Source organism: Mus musculus, chromosome 4 (genome assembly GCF_000001635.26).
Source record: "Mus musculus strain C57BL/6J chromosome 4, GRCm38.p6 C57BL/6J".
In the NCBI taxonomy this organism is placed as follows: domain Eukaryota; kingdom Metazoa; phylum Chordata; class Mammalia; order Rodentia; family Muridae; genus Mus; species Mus musculus.
Window position 1 is genome coordinate 47,091,639 of NC_000070.6, and position 20,406 is coordinate 47,112,044.

At 49.4% G+C, this 20,406-nt stretch overlaps 1 protein-coding gene and 1 long non-coding RNA gene across 4 annotated transcripts in view; one reads left to right on the plus strand and one right to left on the minus strand.

Moving 5' to 3' along the window:
- Nucleotides 1-255: 255 nt before the first annotated feature.
- Galnt12 (polypeptide N-acetylgalactosaminyltransferase 12) overlaps nt 256-20,406 on the plus strand; it is a 31,165-nt gene continuing 11,014 nt past the window's right edge. Inside the window, exons 1-4 of one of the 3 annotated variants that reach the window (XR_003954907.1) lie at nt 256-690; nt 12,462-12,631; nt 16,753-16,942; nt 19,818-20,003. Coding sequence is in view for 1 of the 3 variants with exons in the window: in NM_172693.4 (NP_766281.1) it covers nt 335-690; nt 12,462-12,631; nt 16,753-16,942; nt 19,818-20,003 (902 nt within the window). In the remaining 2 variants the exon portion in view is untranslated. The remainder of the gene's footprint in view (nt 691-12,461; nt 12,632-16,752; nt 16,943-19,817; nt 20,004-20,406) is intronic. The other 2 variants (NM_172693.4, NR_156438.1) reach the window with 2 other exon arrangements.
- Gm52731 lies at nt 7,369-20,321 on the minus strand. Its single transcript, XR_003955395.1, has 3 exons — nt 19,375-20,321; nt 13,389-13,452; nt 7,369-7,535 (listed from the first exon to the last, which is right to left on the minus strand). It is a non-coding gene; the product is annotated as a predicted gene, 52731 (long non-coding RNA).

Consider the following 20,406-nt stretch of genomic DNA (forward strand, 5'->3'; position numbering starts at 1 on the left):
ACAGAGCCGCCTGCAGCTTTCATGAGTCTTGGCCAGCACATCCTGAACACGTAGTGGCTAAGGTTAAGGACCTTCCATCCGGGATAGTGCTAGTGTCACGTAAGTTCAAGGAAGGGTCCCCATAGCGCCCAGAGCGCTGTGCTCAGCCCACACTCACGCCGCAAGGGTCGCCAAGCTCTCTGCTCTCTCATGTGGGCACAGGCAGGTGGGCGCGGGAGGCAGCAGCCAGGAAGAGGGCGGGGCGCAGGTGGGGCGGGCCGGGGGCGGGGCGACCGCGGTTCCGGGATCCGGGTCCAGCCTCGGCCCGAGGCCGCGGGGTGCAGCTAGCGGGTGCATGTGGGGGCGTGCGGTGAGGAGGCGCTGCCCGCGGGGGCTGCGGCGCGGCCGGGAGGCGTTGCTGGCACTGCTGGCCCTGGCAGGGCTGGGCGCGCTGCTGCGGGCTCGAAGCAGGTCGGGGACGGTGGACCCGGGACCCCCGCGGACTCCTCTCCCCGGGCGTCACGAGCCAGTGCTGCCCAGGCCGCCGCTGCCCGCCGATGCTCTGGGAGCGCATGGGGAGGCGGTGCGGCTGCAGCTGCAGGGCGAGGAGCTGCGGCTGCAGGAGGAGAGCGTGAAGCAGCACCAGATCAACATCTATCTGAGCGACCGTATCTCGCTGCACCGCCGACTGCCCGAGCGCTGGAACCCTCTGTGAGTAGTCGCGGAGCACTGGCGCGTGGGACGCAGCATCCTTCTCGGGAGGAGGTGGTGCAGAGCGGGGGTGGTGGTGGGGCGTATCTAGAGGGCGAAGAGGCGGGAAAGTTAAAAAAAAAAATCAGAACGAACCTAAGAAAGTCAAACTGGTAACTGAGTGGTCCCTTGAATCAGACACCTCAAAGTTGTCATTCTGTCGGGACAGGGTGAGATTCGAGTTAAACACACTGAAGAGACCCCTACTTCGTGCCTGTGGGGGCAGTTAGGACTGTGGGTGTGGCTGTGACTCCGGAGAGCTGACGGCGACTAGCACAGGGCTGACCCCATTCATTGGTGTGGGTGTGCTGTTGCCCAGGGATAGAGCAGAGCCATCGAGATGCCCAATGGCCGTGCCCGAGGCCCGGAGCCGCCTCCCTTTCTCTCTGGCTGTTGAAGTCCTAGCTTTGGGTGGAGGGCGGTGGGAAGAAGAGGTTTGTGGGAAGGGCGCCTGTGACTCTTGAGTCCAGCCGAGCACACTCTTGTAGGTGGTGCAGGGCAGATCCTGTGTAGTCAGAGCCTAGTTCCTGTTGAAGCTGCTGGCTTTTCAACAGGTGAGAGACAAGGAAGCAAACACCCGCAGCAGCTGCTGCTGCCACCTTTACCCTCAGTCTCCCAGACGCCTCCACCCTTTAAATTTGTTACAGAACTTTTAGTTCCCACTTGAGCTCGGTAGATTGCCTGGAAAACAGAACTCAGAAAGGGGTCCTGGTTAGAGCCACAGGGCCAGCCTGGTGTGATTATCAGGCGCTTGCCACATTCTACTCTCCAGGCCTTGACAGTTCTTTTTTTTTCCAGTTTGGAAATGGACTCAGAGGGCATAGGCAACACTGACCTGCGAGAGGATGAGATGCGGTCTGCTGTGCCCCTTCCTCCATCAGGGAGAGTTTAACAGATTTAACTGAATTTCTCTCACCTACCGCAATGGCTTTGCCCGAAGCCCTTTTCACTCTCTTTCCGAGTCAAAATTGCTGGGATTGGCAGGGATTCTCCACTCCTACCCAGTGCCTCAGGCAGCTTCAGCTCTTTGAAAGGTCAGGTCTTTTGCTCACTAGTTCTGCGGTCTCCGACAGTGGGGTTCAGTCTTTAGTTGATTTGGCCTCAGTTTCCTTGTTTGCCAACTAGGGAACCGATGAGGGTTAGTCTGTACACTCTGTGTAAGTGGGCTGAAGGAATGCCGCCTCAGACTTAATAGTCAGCATGTACCTGGGAGCACCCTGTCCTGCTTACTTCCTCTTTCCTCGACTGCCCCTTCGTGTCATCTGCATTTGGCTGGAAAGTTATTCTTCTCCGGATCCAATTTCCTTTATGGTTAGGAGTTGTGAATATCTCTTTGAAACACTTTAGATGACCTGTGGGGCTTATGGTTTCCTGTCTCCATGGTGATGCAGCTGCCTTGTGTCCTGCCGGGATTTGAGACTAGATCCTGCTGTGCCATTGACCCTGGAAATTAATCCAACCCAGCAGGATGGGCCTTGCCTCTGACTCAGGCCTGCCCCATTAGTTTCGGCTAGCCTGAGAAAAAGGTAAACTGGAGCTGTGTATGTCTGGATCAGGACAGTCTTTGAGGCACAGCCTCCATATGGTTAGCAGTGCCGGGGCCTTGCAAGGGAGTCTCACTAATACCGCATAATAGTCCTACCCTCCGCCCCCTTATTCTCAGGGAGCAGCTTCCAGATCCTAGTAGATGTCTGACTTCTCACGTGGTACCAAACCTTATGTATACTAAGCACTGTGATACCGCACTGTGATGTAGCACCAAGTCCTGCAACAAGATGGCTGCTAAGTGACGACGGTGTGTTGGTGGTCAGTGACGATGGCGTGTTGGTGATCAGTGTGAATACACTGGACAAGGAAGGGGATGAATGACTCACCTCATAGAAAGGGCAAGCTTTTATTACAGTATTTGAGGAGGTTTACAATCTTCCTTTTGTAACTGATTTGTTTCTGGAATTTTCCATTTGATACTTTGGGAATAAGATTGATTGAATAACCAAAGCTACAGAATGGGAACCCCCACACAGGATGGGGTCTCTGTAGTAGTTATGAGTCAATCTTGAGATTTGGGTTGAGAATTCAGATGGTATCCTGTGCTCACGGCATAGGGTCCCTCAGGAGTCCGGTTAATCAGCAGAGAGGTAATCAGGGTCCTTAACTGTCAAGGAGGGCGAGCCTGTAAGGTAACTTCCAGACAAACCAAAGAAAAGCCATGCAGCAGGTCACCCAGAAGGTCTGGGTAGAGATGTTCTGTTTTCCTTTTTAGGTGGGAACAGTTATTTATCTGTTTGTTTTTATTATAAAAGCAAGATATGTGGGCTTCAGAAATTTTACCATAAGAAAAGCAAAAACCCCAAACAGCTAAAAAATGCCAACAAGAGAGCATTAAGGCAGGCATGGTGATGCACGTCTGGGACCAGATCAAGCAGAGCCACATAGCAAGACTCAAAAAGTAAAAGGAAAAAAAAATCAGCTTACAACCCTGGCAAAACTGTTATTAACATTTTGCTGTGTATCTGTCTAGACTTTTTCCAAGTATAGAAACAGACTTTGGAAAATATACACATAAGATGTGTAGATGAGAGAGAACATGAGCGTACATGCAAACTCGAAAGTTTTTGCTGTCTTCACATTGCCTTTTGCATACATGCCTGAGGAGACACAGCACAACCCAGAGACATCTGCTTTGGCCCTTGCTGGCAAGGGCAAGGTCTGGCACCGGGGTCCGATCAGTAAAGGGACTTTTGGGAAGTTGGCTTTGCTTTCTTGAGATGCAGTGGAGGATCTGACAGTTGCGGGCACAGCTTTGTTTTGTTAGTTTAGTGCTGACTTGAGGAGGAAACAAGGCGCCCTTGGATAGTGGTCTAGTCAGCGAAGGTTCTGGATAGCAGCATAGTCAATTCATGGGTTCATGGTTCACAGGCCCTTCCCCAGTGCCTCTCATTTGATGCTAGTGAGGAGGATTTTACTCCTAGATAGCAGGCCCAAGTAGGGGGAGCCCATATAGCTGGGTTCTGCGTCCTAGGGAGTTCTCTCAGTGCCAGGGACCTTCTCTAGAACAATGAAATCAGAATTTCTGTGGCTCTGATGTGTGGCCTAGCTGGAGCTGCTGACCTAGTTGTTGTGGAGTGCTGGCTCAGAGGAATCATGGTATGGTGGAAAGTAGAGGAAATAATTAATAATGACTGCATTGAAACTAGAAAGGATTATGTCACAGGTCAAGAGTTGCTAACATTATACTAAAAAAAAGTATTCATTAAATACAGTAACGAGATGATTGCTGTCTGCCACTCACATTCTGATCTAGGTATCAAAAAGAAAGTGGAGTGACTGTGTTGTGGTGGTGTCCTCTGACCCATATCTGGTGATGTCATGTGTGCCAGCACCAGCCACACAGCTGTCTGCTGCTGGCTAGAGGAATGAGATTTCTTGACCTTGTTTCCTTTTTGTGACCTTGACTCCTGGGGCTAGGTGTGTGTCTAGGCTCAGAGATCAGGACTTGGGATATCAGAGGGTCTCAGAGTCTCAGAATAACTCTGCATATTTGTTCACAAGATGGAAAGTGCCCTGCTGAGCTTGCAGGAGGAAGCTGGTGGGACTTCTCTTTTGTAGAGAGAGAGCTTATCTGCTCTGGCAAAATTAACTTTGTAAAGCATCCCATATCAAGTGGACATTAAACTAGTATTTCTTCTGCTTTCCAAAAAGGATTGCAAAGCATAGAATATTTTTTTAATCTTTGTCAGACCAAGCTTGTGACCTTTAGCCAGCGACTCAGATCTACAGAACCTCCTCAGATCCACAGAACCTCCTTAGATCCACAGAACCTCCTCAGATCCACAGAACCTCCTCAGATCCACAGAACCTCCTCAGATCCACAGAACCTCCTCAGTTCCACAGAACCTCCTCAGTGCCACAGAACCTCCTCAGTGCCACAGAACCTCCTCAGTTCCACAGAACCTCCTCAGAGCCACAGAACCTCCTCAGTTCCACAGAACCTCCTCAGAGCCACAGAACCTCCTCAGAGCCACAGAACCTCCTCAGAGCCACAGAACCTCCTCAGTTCCACAGAACCTCTTCAGAGCCACAGAACCTCCTCAGTTCAACAGAACCTCCTCAGAGCCACAGAACCTCTTCAGATCCCAGAACCTCCTCAGATCCACAGAATCTTCACAAAAACCTCCTCAGATCCACAGCACCTCCTCAGATCCACAGCACCTCCTCAGATCCACAGAACCTCCTCTGATCCACAGAACCTTCTCAGAGCCACAGAACCTCCTCAGATCCACAGAACCTCCTCAGCTTTGGATCCATTTTCCTGCCCTTTTTTTCCCACTCATTTTGGACCTATATGCTTTAGGCATATCACTAAATAGCTGTGAAGGTACAGTATGGCCAAGGCAACTTATAAAAAGGAAGCATTTAGTTACAGTTTGCTTACAGTTTCAGAGGGTGAGACCATGACTGTCATGGCAGGGAGTGTGGTGGCAGGCAGGCAGGCAGGCATGGCACTGGAGCAGTAGCTGAGACCTCATATCTGAAAATTGGAGGAAGGGAGGGAGAGAGAGAGAGACTTTCAAGCAGATGTTTCTATCATTTATATTTATTGTGCTCATTAATACTGATACTTTGGATTTGATTATGCCATTTATGTTATATGTCGTATTTGTTATGATCTTGTCTTTTGCTCATTTGGCTTTGTTTTACAACACAGGGCTTCTCTGTATCTCAGGCTGCCCTGGAACTCACCATCATCCCCCTGCCTTGGCCTCTAAAGTACTGGGATTACAGGTGTGACCCACCACGCCTGGCTTGTTGCAATATTTTTGTTTTGTTGTTTTTTGAGACAGGGCCTCACTGTGTAGGTCCAGCTGGCCTGGAACATTCTGTATGACTGATGATGGCTTTGAACCCCTGATCCCCATGCCTCTACTTCTCCAGTGTTTGGATCGTAGGCCAGCACTCACGGTGTTGTGTCCTGGCTCAGCCTCTGCCTGTCTCAGGCCACTGATGTGAATACAGTGTTGTTGGTTTAAGGGACCCTCAGCTTGGACTTCCTTATGGTTTGTTTTGAAGGATGGATCGCCACAAAATGTCACAATTTAAATAACAATGGCCATTCATTATTTTACGTTTCTTTGATCTGGAGTTTAGGAATACCATAGATGGGTGGGTCTGGGTCAGAGTCTCAGAAAGTCTCAGCCAACATGATGCCTGGGTCTTGGTCATCTGAACCCATGATGGGGCAAGAGACTGTGACCCCTAGATGGCGCACTTACCTGTTCACGGCCTCCCCCATGGGGCGGCTCCAATAGTCTCACAAAGTGGCAGCTGCCTTTCCTGTGCCCCATTACACTGTAATATGGAGAAAATGTCACCCACCACCACCTTCTTTTTCCTCTTCCTTTTCTTCTTCCTCCCTTCCTCTTCCTCCACTTCCCTGCTTCTTCTTCTTCATGTCTTCTCTTCTTGTATGGTAGTTTGAGATATACTATTTTTGCTTTCTTCTTTGATGTTATTCCTTCTGAGGCTGGATTGAATTCTCACCTTGAATATCAATCAGACTCCCGTGTGTGGCTTACTAGAGTTTCCTGATGCTGGTACTGTTGTGCCCATGAATTACAGCCTGGGGTCTGAAGGTGTTGCTCCTGCCTGGCTGCACGACAGCAGGATGTCCCTGCTGCCGCAGCTCAATTTTCCTTGAGTGCCTCAGGATGCAGCTGGGATGAGACTGTGGAACTGGCTGAGGAGAGAAGCTTCCTGCCCCACACAGAGTCTCTCAAGAGGCCATTTGTGATTCTAGAGAAGCCAGTACAACGGTACTAGAGCCAGGCCATGGCCACGGAGCCTCAGGGCTCACTGCAGAAGTGGTTGTGACATTTATCCTGGGAACATGGACTCTCCTAGAGGGCCCTGGGAAGGGGCAAGGGAAGGTCACTGTTTGGTGGGAAGGAGTGCCATATAGGATGCCTCCTATTGGATATGAGGAATGAGCCAGGAGCTCCCCAGACGACCATTGGTTATAGACATCCGGTGTGTTCACAGCCCTGTGCTCTGTGAGCTGAGCATACCGTTTGACATCACTGAACCGCAGCTTTAAAACCAAACCTGTGAAGCTTATATTAGTTTTTATTATTAATTGTATGTCTGTGTGTGTATGTGCTAGCAGGCCCAGAGACGTTGAATCCCCTGGAGTTAGAGTTACAGGAGTTGTGAGCCTTCTATTATGGGTACTGGGAATCAAACTGGGTCATCTGCAAGAGCAGATAGCACCCTTAACCACAGAACTAACTCTCTCTCCAGTTCAGGAAGTGATTTCAGAGGTAAAGATTAAATACTGGATTTTATGTGTGAGTGGAGTCCCATGCTGACATCTCTAAAATGAATCTGTTCTGTACAATTCAGTTGGCAACTTTTCCCTTTCTGGTTCCTGAAACTATGTCAGCCGCCTGCTTAGCTTTGATGGATTACTACAGAGCAGAGCTAGGGTAGCCCCAAGAGGCATTCCATTTCTAAGGCGTGGCAGAAACAGATATGTTAAGGAACAAATCTTTATTTTAGAGATACATGTTCAAGAAACTGTGGGTGCTGCGCTATGCAGGGGTTTCTTTTAAAACAGTCTGAGATGAGGACGGTGGGGGGTGGGTGGGTAATAAACATGGGTTGAGGTCTCTTGATGGTGGACAGTCAGCATGGGTTGAGGTCTCCTGTATGTGAACTCTTGATGGTGGACAGTCAGCATGGGTTGAGGTCTCCTGTATGTGAACTCTTGATGGTGGACAGTCAGTTGAAGCTTCTGGTCTTCCTGCCTCCTATTTGAAAAACTTCAAAGTAAAATAAAATGGAAAACGTGCCAGGGGTAAGTTAAGTCACACATGTGAAGCGCCCCCATGTTGCTTTGAGGGGCTAGGTTTCTAACCACCTGGTTTGGTTTGGCTTTTCTGAGTCAGGGTCTCGTGTAACCCAGGCCAGTGAAGATGACCTTGAACTTCTGATCTGCCTCTCTTTATGTCCCAAGACGATGCGTGTACATCGCCAGTCCTGGTTTATGTGGTACTGGGGTCAAACCCAGGGGCTTATGCATGTTAGACAAGCACTAAGCTTCATGGGGAATGTCACCTCTGCAGAGAGCCCACTACTGTGGGGAGCGGGTGTGGCGGCAGTCCCAAAGGCGCCAGGGACTGCAGCTAAGTCATATGACTTGCACCTGACTTCCTCATATAAGACACAAACATCTTGAGTGCTGCGCAGGTGTACCAGGATACAGGTGAATCCAATTTGGTGGAGATTTGCCCCTGATGCCCTGATTAGCTGAAGCTGCGTGCCTGGTGAAGTGGCGTGGCCTGCTGTGCGTGGATGGGAACTGAGAGTATATAAGAGTGAGAGGCCCGGGTTAGAGGGAGGATTATTATTCAAGAGAGGATTACTATTAGGAGGGAGATATAAAAACAAGGGAGATATAAAAACAAGGGAGATATAAACGAGGGAGATATAAAAACAAGGGAGATATAAAAACAAGGGAGATAAAAAAACAAGGGAGATATAAACAAGGGAGATATAAAAACAAGGGAGATATAAAAACAAGGGAGATATAAACCAGGGAGATATAAACAAGGGAGATATAAACAAGGGAGATATAAACAAGAAGAAACAGGACTGAATAAATGTGTGCAGAAGGATCCTGTTGTAGCGTCGTTCTTCCTGGCCAGTTGAGCGCGCGCAACAGTTGGTGCCGAAACCCGGGAAAAGAAACATCTTCAGGCAAGAGCGAAGACCCCCTGCTACAGGGAGGATTCAGAACTGCATAACGGGGAAGAAGGGGTTAATAAAGGTTCCCGTGAAACAGACTGTTGAGAAGGATCCGGCGTGGATTCAGAACTCTTCAGCTGGGGAACGGTACTGATGAAGAGAAAGAAGAGAGATGAGGACTGAATAAACTGCTGTTAGAAGGACTGGTGGTCGCGTCGTTCTTGCTGGTTGAGAGTGGGCGCGACAATTGGTGGCCCGTACGGGGAACCGACTCCCCCACCGAGTTCAGAACTTTCAGCAGTCAGTGGTTGCCGGCAGGGTAAGTTCACGGTGAGTGAAACTTGCGACCCCAGGAGTTTGGGAAGGACCTCGGATAAAATAGAGGTGAGCATAAAGTTGCCAGGAAGCAGGCTTTGGGACAAGTTAAGGTTCCTGGTTTTGGGACAAGTTAAGGTTCCCGGTTTGGGGACAAGTTAAGGAACTATGATAACCTCAGTGTAGTGATCAAGAGATCCTCGCTGTGTAGTTATGCTTTTTTCTCCCATTGACCCTTTGTGGGTAGGTCTGATAGTTTTGGTCTTGTTTGTTCTGATATATGGACTCTGTTACTGTGTGAATCAAGAGGCAGTCAAGACAGGTCAGAAAATCCTTATAGAGCAACAAGAAAGTATGTCGGAAGAGAAGGGCTTAAAAAGAAAAAGGAAAAAGAAAGGAGACACAGTGTTATCAGGTGGTCAGAAAGGACGAAACAAAAAAGCCGAGGTGGAAGAGGAAGGCGAATTAGCTTCTGCGCCTCCTCCCTATGCCTCCTCAGCAGCCGCATATAGACGGACCTTCTGTCCGGAGATTTGGAGAGAGGTTAGACAATCTTGCTGGGATGTCCTATTTTCACCGACCAAGCAGGGCAGAGAGGATAGGGATATGCTGCTTGGTCAAGGTCGATTTGCACAACAACAAACAGGATATCCACTGCAGGTGTTTGAGCAGGTGAATCAGATTGCTATAAGGGCATGGAAATCATTGCCCAACAGAGGGGAAGCTAATGAAAACTTGACTCTCATATTGACTCCCCAGATGGACACACAGGTGATTGAGGTTATGGTCTCATCACCACGAGGTATTGTGTCCATCCCCCCTGGGGATCGAGTAGATCAGGTGTTGATGTGGGTGAGAGGGTCTGTTTGTGTGTTTCCACAGGACCAGATAGAACCTCTTTGGGTGCTGGAGAGATTGGTGAGACGCTGCAAGAATGAGGCTCCTGATCCAGTTGCCCCTGTGGATGTGGTGGATATTCCCACAAGCACAAAGGATGGAGCCGAGATGAGAGATCCTTTCGGTATTCCAGAAGCCGATACCAGCTCGACATGATATTCTTTCCACGCTTTTTGATCCCTGAATTTCCCTTAAAGAGATAGCCCCTCTGGCTATCTATCCCTTGCTTCAGGGAAGATGAGCGGGGATGAGAGCCCTGGGATGTATGCTTGTTATAGTGTGTGTGTGTTGTGTGTTTGGCACATGTGTTAGGTGCAGCGTGTGCAGGCCCATACTTTCGCCATGGTAGCGTAGGCTTTTGCTGCAGTGGAGGCGGGGCAATCTCCTCAGATTCGGTTTGCCACTCTAAAAGAAATTATGCTGCGTTATGCCGTGGGGTGCGAGGCTAAGCACTGCACAGAGGATAGCTTGCTGTTGGCATCCTGTGGAAGGCATGTCTGATTGCATGAAGGTTCAGTGTCCTAGTTCCCTTCCCCTAGGAAAAACGACACGGGAGCTGGCCAAGACCTCTCTGGGTGATGAGCCTAAGGGATGGTTTTGTGTAGGGCCCCTATGCTTGCACACTGGGGATCAGACCTCTACCTTCACCCATGAGGCTTGCTTGCAGCAATTAAGATCTGGCCATAGATTAATCAACATCCTGGCCTTTTGATGCACCTGCCGCAAGCAAAACACAATCTCCCCAGGTGTGGCTTGGCATGATAGAGAGGTAGTCAGTGATAAGACTCCCTGGGCATGTCACCAACCTAAGACAGGGATCAAACCAATGCTGTTTGTCACCCAAGGACGGGTAAGGGGCATGGCTGCGAGGGGCTATCTACAGACATTCTCTCTGCCAAAAAAGAAAAAAAGGGGGAATTGTGGGGAGCGGGTGTGGCGGCAGTCCCAAAGGCGCCAGGGACTGCAGCTAAGTCATATGACTTGCACCTGACTTCCTCATATAAGACACAAACATCTTGAGTGCTGCGCAGGTGTACCAGGATACAGGTGAATCCAATTTGGTGGAGATTTGCCCCTGATGCCCTGATTAGCTGAAGCTGCGTGCCTGGTGAAGTGGCGTGGCCTGCTGTGCGTGGATGGGAACTGAGAGTATATAAGAGTGAGAGGCCCGGGTTAGAGGGAGGATTATTATTCAAGAGAGGATTACTATTAGGAGGGAGATATAAAAACAAGGGAGATATAAAAACAAGGGAGATATAAACGAGGGAGATATAAAAACAAGGGAGATATAAAAACAAGGGAGATAAAAAAACAAGGGAGATATAAACAAGGGAGATATAAAAACAAGGGAGATATAAAAACAAGGGAGATATAAACCAGGGAGATATAAACAAGGGAGATATAAACAAGGGAGATATAAACAAGAAGAAACAGGACTGAATAAATGTGTGCAGAAGGATCCTGTTGTAGCGTCGTTCTTCCTGGCCAGTTGAGCGCGCGCAACACACTACCTCACTAATTCTATCTATGGCCACTTCTGTCTTGCTCCTCTGTGGTTCTTGTCCACTACCCTTCCTGACTTCCTCTGTTACATAGGTTATTTTTGTCATGACTGATTTGCTTGCCTGATTACTGTCCCCCGGAAGGTAAGCTCTAAGGATAAAAGCCCTTGCCTATTTGGCACATGGCAGGCAATGAGGAAATACTTGGTGACTGACTGAGGTGGGCCACCGAAGTATTGCTAGTCAGTGGGCAGCTGTGGGTTGTGCTTCTCTGTGTAGCTCTGTGTCTCTCGAGTCTCACCTGTCTTTCGAGGCCCTCTTTGGAGGCCAGGAGACTGGCTGCTCTTCAGTGCTTATCTTCTTGTGGTGTAGCCAGCTCATCCCGTGGCATGGTCCCAGTGTCTGAAATCTGGTGACTCTGATATCATTTTGTTTTGCCATCAGCACTTCCTGCTGACAATTTCCAAGCATTGCCCCATAGTGAGCGCCACAGCCCTGAGGTGATTCTGAGGATAGATTGTTGTATTGACCAGGAGCCTTCAGTGCACAGTGACACAAACTCCTGACCAAGCCAGGAGATCATTGACTCCCAGGAGCCTTAGTCAGGGCCCCACCCCGACGGTTAGACAGGCTCAGTTTCACCCCCAGAAGCTGTCCCTTAATATAGACGCCATGTATCTAGTTTATGTGCTCGGCTTCCAACCTTTGTGAGGTGTAGTGACTTTTGCATGCTGGGGAAGGTAGGCACAGTCCCTGGGTGACAGGAATCGTGTGACGTGTACCTGTGAAAATGGAGGAGCCCCCATGCTGGAGCTCCGTGTGGCCGCCAGCTCTCCAGGACAGACATTTTCCTTCTTAGAGGAGACCAGGGCTGAGCTGCTTTTGGAAAGCCTAGGGGGTTTTCCAAGAAGAGAAGGGAGGAGGAAGCAGAAACTGCCAGAAGGAGGGAACAGTCTGAGCCAAGCCGGATTGGAATGGGGTGGACAGATAGGATAGCCAAGACCGAGTGAGTGACAGGCTCTCTCCCTTGGATTCTGTCTAGTTTGTGTGTTGCCCAAGTCTTGACATTGCTTTACGGTTTGAAACCAGTATCCCATAAGCAGGCGTTACGGTTACACCTTCTCTTGAGCGTCTTCTGGAGCTCGGCGAGAGATCTTTTAGTAGATTACTTCCCAGGGGAAGCCTAAAGACTATGGCCTGCGTCCCTATTGTCACTCCATCCCCAGTGCTATACGCTCGGGCATTTCTGCTGTTGAAGTTACATTCTGTTTACAGGTGCAGAGAGGTGAAATACGATTATGATAACCTGCCCAAGACTTCTGTTGTCATAGCATTTTATAATGAAGCCTGGTCCACACTCCTTCGGACAGTTTACAGTGTTCTTGAGACCTCCCCTGACATCCTGCTGGAGGAGGTCATTCTGGTAGATGACTACAGCGACAGAGGTAAGCCCTGTGTCAGGGGCTAGGGGGATAGGGGGAGGGAAGAGGGACTAGGTGTGCCCAGTGATAATTTGAGGCATACTCTAGGGTCAGCTATTGGCCAGCAGGGAGAGGAGGCTGTACGTGGAGGGCCTTGGAGGTCACCATAAGGTATTGAGATTTCAGGAGTCTGGTAGGGGCCACCCAGAGAGCTTCAGAGGGACAGGTGGGTCATCAAGAGGTCAGTGTGCTCTATGAGGAATGGCCAAGGGCAGGGGCAAGGCTGGGCAGGGATGGGAATGGGGGAGGGGAGGGCAAACACAGGGCAGCCTTGGCTTAGCTGCGACTAGTATATCCATGGAGTGACCCCCGCCAGTAGATCTTGGGTGACTGGCTAAAGTAGGGACTGTTGGGCTTAACTGAGGAGAAGTGTCAAGAATGAAGCAACAGAGATCACTGAACGTCATTGCAGTTTAAATCCGTGTCATTGTCCTGAGCTATCATGCACTCGGCAGCTGCTACCTGTGGGCTGTGTAACAGCAGGACAGAGAGTGTGCTCGGACCTACATGGTGCTGGGCTGTTCTCACAGACAGAGATTCACCTGGGGTGACAGGAGTTTGGTGTAATAGGTCAAGATGTTGTCTGGGCTTGCTCCCTCCTAACACATGTCTCCCCTCTGGGGGATTCTGCAGCTCCAGTCTGCCTGGCCTGGCCTAGCACCTCACACCCCACCATTCTGGTCCTGCCAGAAAAGTTAAAAGGATGCTGCAAGAGACTTACCCTTTTTCTAGACGTCCCCGACCTTCTTCCGTCAGGCAGAACGTCAGACCATAGCCGCACCCAGCTGCAAGGGGAATTAGAAATTAGTCTTGCACAGCTGTTAAAAACAATGAATTTATGAAATTCTTAGACAAATGGATGGATCTTGAGAATATCATTCTGAGTGAGGTAACCCAATCACAAAAGAACACACGTGATGTGCACTCACTGATAAGTGGATATTAGCCCAGAAGCTCAGAATACCCAAAATACAATCTGCAAAACACATGAAACTCAAGAAGAAGGAAGATCAAAGTGTGGATACTTCGATCCTTCTTAAAGGGGGAACAAAAGGAAGGAGTAACAGAGACAAAGTTTAGAGCAGAGCCTGAAGGAACGACCATCCAGAGACTGCCCTACTTGGGGATCCATCCCATAAACAACCACCAAACACAGACACTATGGCAGATACCAACAAGAGCTTGCTGACAGGAGCCTGATATAGCTGTCTCCTGAGAGGCTCTGCAGTGCTGGCAAATACAGAAGTGAATGCTCACAGTCATCCATTGGACAGAGCACAAGGTCCCCAATGAAGGAGCTAGAGAAAGTACCCAGGGAGCTGAAGGGGTCTGAAGCCCCATAGGAGGAACATCAATATGAACTAACCAGTACCCCCAGAGCTCCCTGGGACTAAACCGCCAATCAAAGAAAACACACGGTGGGACTTGTGGCTCCAGCTGCATATGTAGCAGAGGATGGCCAACTCAGTCATCAATGGGAGGAGAGGCCCTTGGTCCTGTGAAGCTTCTATGCCCCAGTATAGGGGAATGCCAGGACCAGGAAGTGGGAGTGGGTGGGTTGGGGAGCAGGGAGAAGGGGGAGGAGATAGGGGATTTTTTGGAGAGGAAACTAGGAAAGGGGATAACATTTGAAATGTAAATAAAGAAAATATCTAATAAAAAATAGCAAAAAGAAAGAAAGAAAGAAAGGAAGGAAGAAAGAAAGAAAAGAAAAGAAAAGAAAAGAAAAGAAAAGAAAAGAAAAGAAAAGAAAGAGAGAAAGAAAGAAAGAATTACAGTCTTTATTCTGTTGACTGTGAGCTCAGCTAGAATCCCCGGCAGGGAGGAGACAGAGAACAAGCAAAGGAGTTTGATGTTGAGCACAGCCTGGGGCCCCTGAACTCCAGGTAGAGGATCCCTGGGTCTGAGGCAAGCTCTACCATGGTCTGGCCACACCATCATGGTACCTTGGGAAGTCACTCCTATTCTCTGAGCTTCAGGTTCTACCCTGAGAATACATTTATCCACTCCTCTGTCAGAGAATTACATGGAAAAGTAAATGAGGTTACATGCAGCCTGCTCATACGTCACGCTGAGGGCTTGGATCCCACGCCTACCCAGGGACTCCACAGCTTTGAGCTTTGGCATTGATGAGTTCAGTCTCTATAAAGGGAGTAATAATAAGTCCTATGGTATAGGATCGCTCACAGTGAGGATTACGTGAGACGAGGCTAGGGATGCATGTTAGTGCCTGGAAAATACTTATGCCTCGTTAAATGATAACTTCTGTTTGTATGAAATGGTGTCAGATTTGTAAACTTAGCTCATGTCTACCATACCAACACTGATCACCAACCAAATGGACTGACTGACATCAACATCAGGACCAAAAATCAAATACCAGATTGCCTATATTATCTGTTGGGAATTAGACAGTTCCCGAGCAGACAGAAGTACAGACAGTGTGCACTCCCTTAGAGTGGAGAGTGTTGAGCTGCCACTGACCTTCCTGTGGTGGCCACATAGAGAGCGAGGAAGGAGCCACGAGGCCTGGGATGCCATTGGCGTGGCAGCTCCACTTGCCTTCTCTTTGCTTACCAGAACTGATTGTGGGGGGGGGGGAGGGAGTTGAGGGTCGACTCCTCAGCCTAGGGAACAGCACAGGCACACCCCACATCAGTTACGGCAAACCCACGTGTGTCTCAGGGTGCACACACCACACTGAGGTCAACTGTCGTGGCGTGGCTTGTAAAGTCACCTTCTTCATGTGTGCTGTCAGCTCACAGGCAGTCATTTAGAGCTCAGAGAGAAAACCAGTGAGAAATGTTAATGTGTTAAGCACGTCTAGAGAGATGTTTTCATTAGTTCTGAAAGGACATAGAACATTCACTAATGGATGAGAGCTTTGGGTGGCGAGGGAAACGCTCTCTCTTCCCTTTCTTTGGCTCAAGTGGGTTCCCACCGCCCTCCCCTGACCCTCTAGTCAGAGTGTGACTCCTTGTCCTGGAATTAGGAGACTGGAGGCTAGTTGTTGCCTGTCATCTTCATGTGTAACCTCTTCTGCAGACCGAGATGTACACATCCCCTGACAAGCTGTGGTAGCTGCTACCCTATAAAGTGCTGATTCCAAATAAAGAAAATGTCTGCTACCATAATTACTGTTTTAATAAAAACTATGTCTTAGGCAGCTTTCTGTCACTATAACAATACCCAATGCAGGCCACTCAGAAGGGAGAAGAGGTTTCTTTGGCTTACAGTTTGGGGAGTTCTGTTTCTCATCTTCAGCATGCTATAGTGGAAGGCGTTGGTGGGAAGTTATACTTCCCAGCCTGGGGCTGGGGGCGGAGGGGGTGACCGGAGTCCTGTCCCTCCCCCCCACCCCCCAGTACACTCTCACAGCCGCCTCAGGGCCTCCCCATAGGCTCCGCCTCCAAAAGGTTCCACCAGATCCCAACTTCGCCATCCTGGTGAGGAAGCTTTAGTCACAGTGCGTCCACAGAGGCAAGGGACCATATTTAGTGGGTTTCAGCTTTTAATGTGCATAAGTCAACCTCTGAAGGACTTTTAAATAAAGGTTTATTTGGTGGCTGAGAATGGGCTCAGTGGTTAATAGCGGTCACTTGCTGTTCTACCAGAGGACCTGGGTTTGGTTCCCAGCACCTATCTGATGGTTCACAATGGTCTGTCACTACAGTTCCAGGCGATCTGACATCCTATTTTGGCCTCTGCAGGCACCAAACAGGCAAATGATGCATGAATCTACAGATAGGCCAAACATCCATGTACACATAACATTAAAAATCAGCCACAAGTGTGCGTGTATGTGTGTGCATGCGTCATATGTATTTGGTGCCCTTGGAGGCCAGAAGAGAATGCTGGAACCCCTGGAAATGGAGTTGTAGACTGTTAGGGACAGCCTGATTTGGGTACTGGGGACCCAGATCCCGTCCTCAGGAAGGGGACCTCAGATTTTTAACGACTGAGCCCTCTCTGCAGTCCCTTATGAAATACTTTTTAGCATTGGGCAGACACTGGATGGTGGGGGCTGGGATGCTTGCTCTGCCAAAGACGTGGGACAATGACCACTGTTCTGTTTGTGTCCACAGAGCACCTAAAGGAACGCTTGGCCAACGAGCTGTCACAGCTCCCCAAGGTGCGCCTGATCCGTGCTAGCAGGAGAGAGGGCCTAGTGCGAGCCCGGCTACTGGGAGCCTCTGCGGCCAGGGGCGAAGTGCTGACCTTCCTAGACTGTCACTGTGAATGTCATGAGGGGTGGCTGGAGCCTCTGCTGCAGAGGTGTGTGAGACCCCATGGAGGTGGAAGCAAGGACAGATTCACCTTGGCTGCTGGGGGGGGGTGTCAGCCCACATCTGGTACCCTTAAGCAGGAACTCTGTGATGGTACAATGGTAAATGAAGTGGTGTGTGAAAGGTGCTTAGAATTGGCAGCTTGTTGGGGACTGCTACAGTGCCAGCTTCTTATAGCAGAGCCATGGAGTATCATCAACCCCAGGCTTACAAAGTTGTTGCAGACGAACTCTTCATGGGGATGTGCATGTGTGTTTCAAGCACGGCTCACTTAGCCATGGATACTGGAGTTATTCAGCATTCATTAAGTACAACACTTGGGGTCCTTGAAACTCAGACCCTAAAAGAGGTAGGGAGGTGTGTGTGTGTGTGTGTGTGTGTGTGTGTGTGTGTATTTACAAGTATTTGTATATAGTACTAGAGGTTGAACTAAGAGCTTTATATATTCAAGGCATATCCCTAGAACCTGCAATTTTAAAAAAAATATTAATTTCTTTAAATATAAGAACTAAAAATGCAAGTATATATGAGCAGAAAGAACCTAGCCTGTATTTTCACCTTTGTGCTAGTTTAGTTGTAAAGTATACTTTTTAGTAATAACACACACACACACACACACACACACACACACACACACCTTCAAGGCTGTTCCCCTGTCATCCCCAGCCTTGTACCTAGCTGTCTACACTGTAGGTCTGGCTGTGGTCCTCTGTGTCTCCCTCTCCCAGGCTTCCCAATTGTCTACTATAGAAGGCAGAAGTTAGCTAGCAAGCCAGGAGTTCCCCCAGATGGAGCTCTGTTTAGGATCCCCACTCTAAGCAGACAAAAGGTCAGAGGTGTCATTGGTGACAGCCTCGGGGTTTCTCTAGGGCTGAGCTGGAGGCTGAGGTTCGGATCTATATACTGTGCTATCTAGAGTCTGGCCAACCAGCTCCCCTGTCTCTCCCACAATGTGCAAGCAGATGGCTACCCTTGGGCCAGTGTGAAGTCTGAGGATGCCAACCTAACCCCTGAGCTGGTGAGCTAACAGAATATCAGAGTGGCAGAATCTTAGACCATCAGTGCAGCTCCTCCCTGTGAGCAAGGCAGATTCATTGGAAATACCCAGGGGATGTTTGTATCTGACTCTTATAGGGTTTCACTGAGCTTCTAGATGGGTTCAAAGCTCACTAGGACTTTGGCACACATTGGAACGAGACCCATAGGGCTGCAGACTGTGCCTGACAGTCTTAGCTGTATCCTGGCCCTTTCCCTCCAGGGGCCTCTGGAAATAGATGTCTGGGTCGTCATGTCAAAAACTGTTCTTGGTGTGCTGCAGGCGGAGGATGCTGAGTAATGCACGTTGTGCTCTTAATTCTGGAAACTTCCCCATGCATACATCTACCCCCAAGGCAGAGTCCTGCACCCGAGTATCAGTGTGGCATTTCCTCAGGTTCCCCTTTGTCTAAAGTTGGGCTCTCTGTGGTTCCCACCAAAGACCGGCAGCCAAGCAGACCTGTCCTTAGTCTGCTCCACCTTTCTAACAAACAGTCCCTCAGTTTGTTTGAAGAGGTGGGTGTTGACAGACGCACTGTCTGCTCCTGCATGGCCTTTGCCAGTCCCACCTCAGCTGGCATCTGCTGTCTCTCTGACTTTGTTCTGTTGGTCTAGGGCAGGAGTGGCTCCAGTCTACCTCTCTGCTTCATGTGTCCTCTATGCCGAGACTCTTAGATTACTTACATTTGAGCTAGCTTCCCTCCCCGCCGTAACCCAAAGAAATGAGTTCCCAAGGGGAAGTTCCCTTTCAGTTCATTTTCTCCCATGTGCCAAAGGCAATGGCGTCACTGAGGGGCACGCGGATGGACAGCTGGGCTTGGAGAGTATTCGTGGGTAGCAAAGCCAGCATGTGTGCAGGCTGGTGTGTACACACACAAGTTAAGACGTTTTAGTTCACCGCATTGTTCACAGTAACAGGGAAAGAAAAGCGGTGGTTCCAGGTTCTCATCCACTGAGCTTACAGACGTGCCCTCGGGAATCCTCATTTTAGTCCTATGAGGACACATCTCCATCTTGTTATAGAGGCAATAGATTTTGAGACATCAGGTGACTTGGCTGATACAGTATAGCAAATAAAGAGCAGTGTTCAAATCCTTAAAGATGAGAGTCTAACTATGAGCCTGACCTCAGGCTATCTCCTCCTCCTCCTCCTCCTCTTCCTTTTTATTTTTGACATAGTTCCTCTATCTAGCTGTCCTGGAATTCACCATGTAGACCAGGCTGGCTTCATACTCTCAAAAGAACCATCTTGTCTTCCTAGTGCTGAGATTAAAGGCATTTACTACTATGCCTGGTACATCTTCTGTTCTTAAGATATTTTTTTTTATCAAAAAGATTAATTACATCACATGTAGAGATAGAGCAAGAGCAAGCATGCATGGGTACCTCACACTGCATGTGTGGAAGTCAGAGGACATTTTGGAGGAGTCAGTCTCTCTTCCCACCACGTGGGTCCCAGGGATTGAACTCGGGTCATTAGTCTTGGCCGCAGGCTCCTTTATCCACCGAGCCATCCCAAAGATAGTTGTTTCTTGATGAAGCGTTTTTGCACTCCTGAGAACTTGAGCATGTGTGATTTTCACACGCCTTGACTCTTTGAAAGAGATTCAGATTTAGCCAGAATGCCCGCGGACGGGATTAGAGGAGATGGAATTGTGGGATGTTCCCGTTTCAGTTCCTCTTCACCTTCTTCCATGCTCCTTGGTGGTCCCCAACATGACCCAGACCCCCAAATAAGGGAGGTGGGTCTTCTCACCCAGGAGCGGTCCTGCTGCCGCCCTGCGCGGTCTGGAGCAGACAGATGAGATGGATGTGTTGGGTATTTACAGGATCCACGAGAAGGAGTCCGCAGTCGTGTGCCCTGTTATCGATGTGATTGACTGGAACACCTTTGAGTACCTGGGCAACTCGGGAGAGCCGCAGATTGGCGGCTTTGACTGGCGGCTGGTATTCACGTGGCACGTGGTTCCCCAGCGGGAGCGGCAGTCGATGCGGTCGCCGATCGATGTTATCAGGTCAGGTTAGCCTTCCTGGCCACTCATCTCAGAGCCTGTCCTACGGGAGGATGGCTTCCATTCTCTACATCGGTGCTTCCCAGAGCATTTATCTTATCAAATATCTTTGCTACACAGATAGACTTTATATTGGTATCTTTCAGCTAATTAGTTAAAAAATTTTAATAGGGGGAAGCATGCCTAAGCTAAAATTTGCACTTTTCCCTGATTGAGCTGAAGGTGGGATCCTGGGCATCACACTTGCCAGGCAAGTGCTGGCTCCCCAGCCTCTGATCTCTAAACTTCTAATAGCACAGGGGTTTTCCTGCTCAGGCCATTGTTCATGGCAGGGGGTGTGGCCATGCTCCTTCTTCCCAGACCTTGCCTCCTCAGGAAGCTTGGATCTTCCCTCCCCTCCCTCACA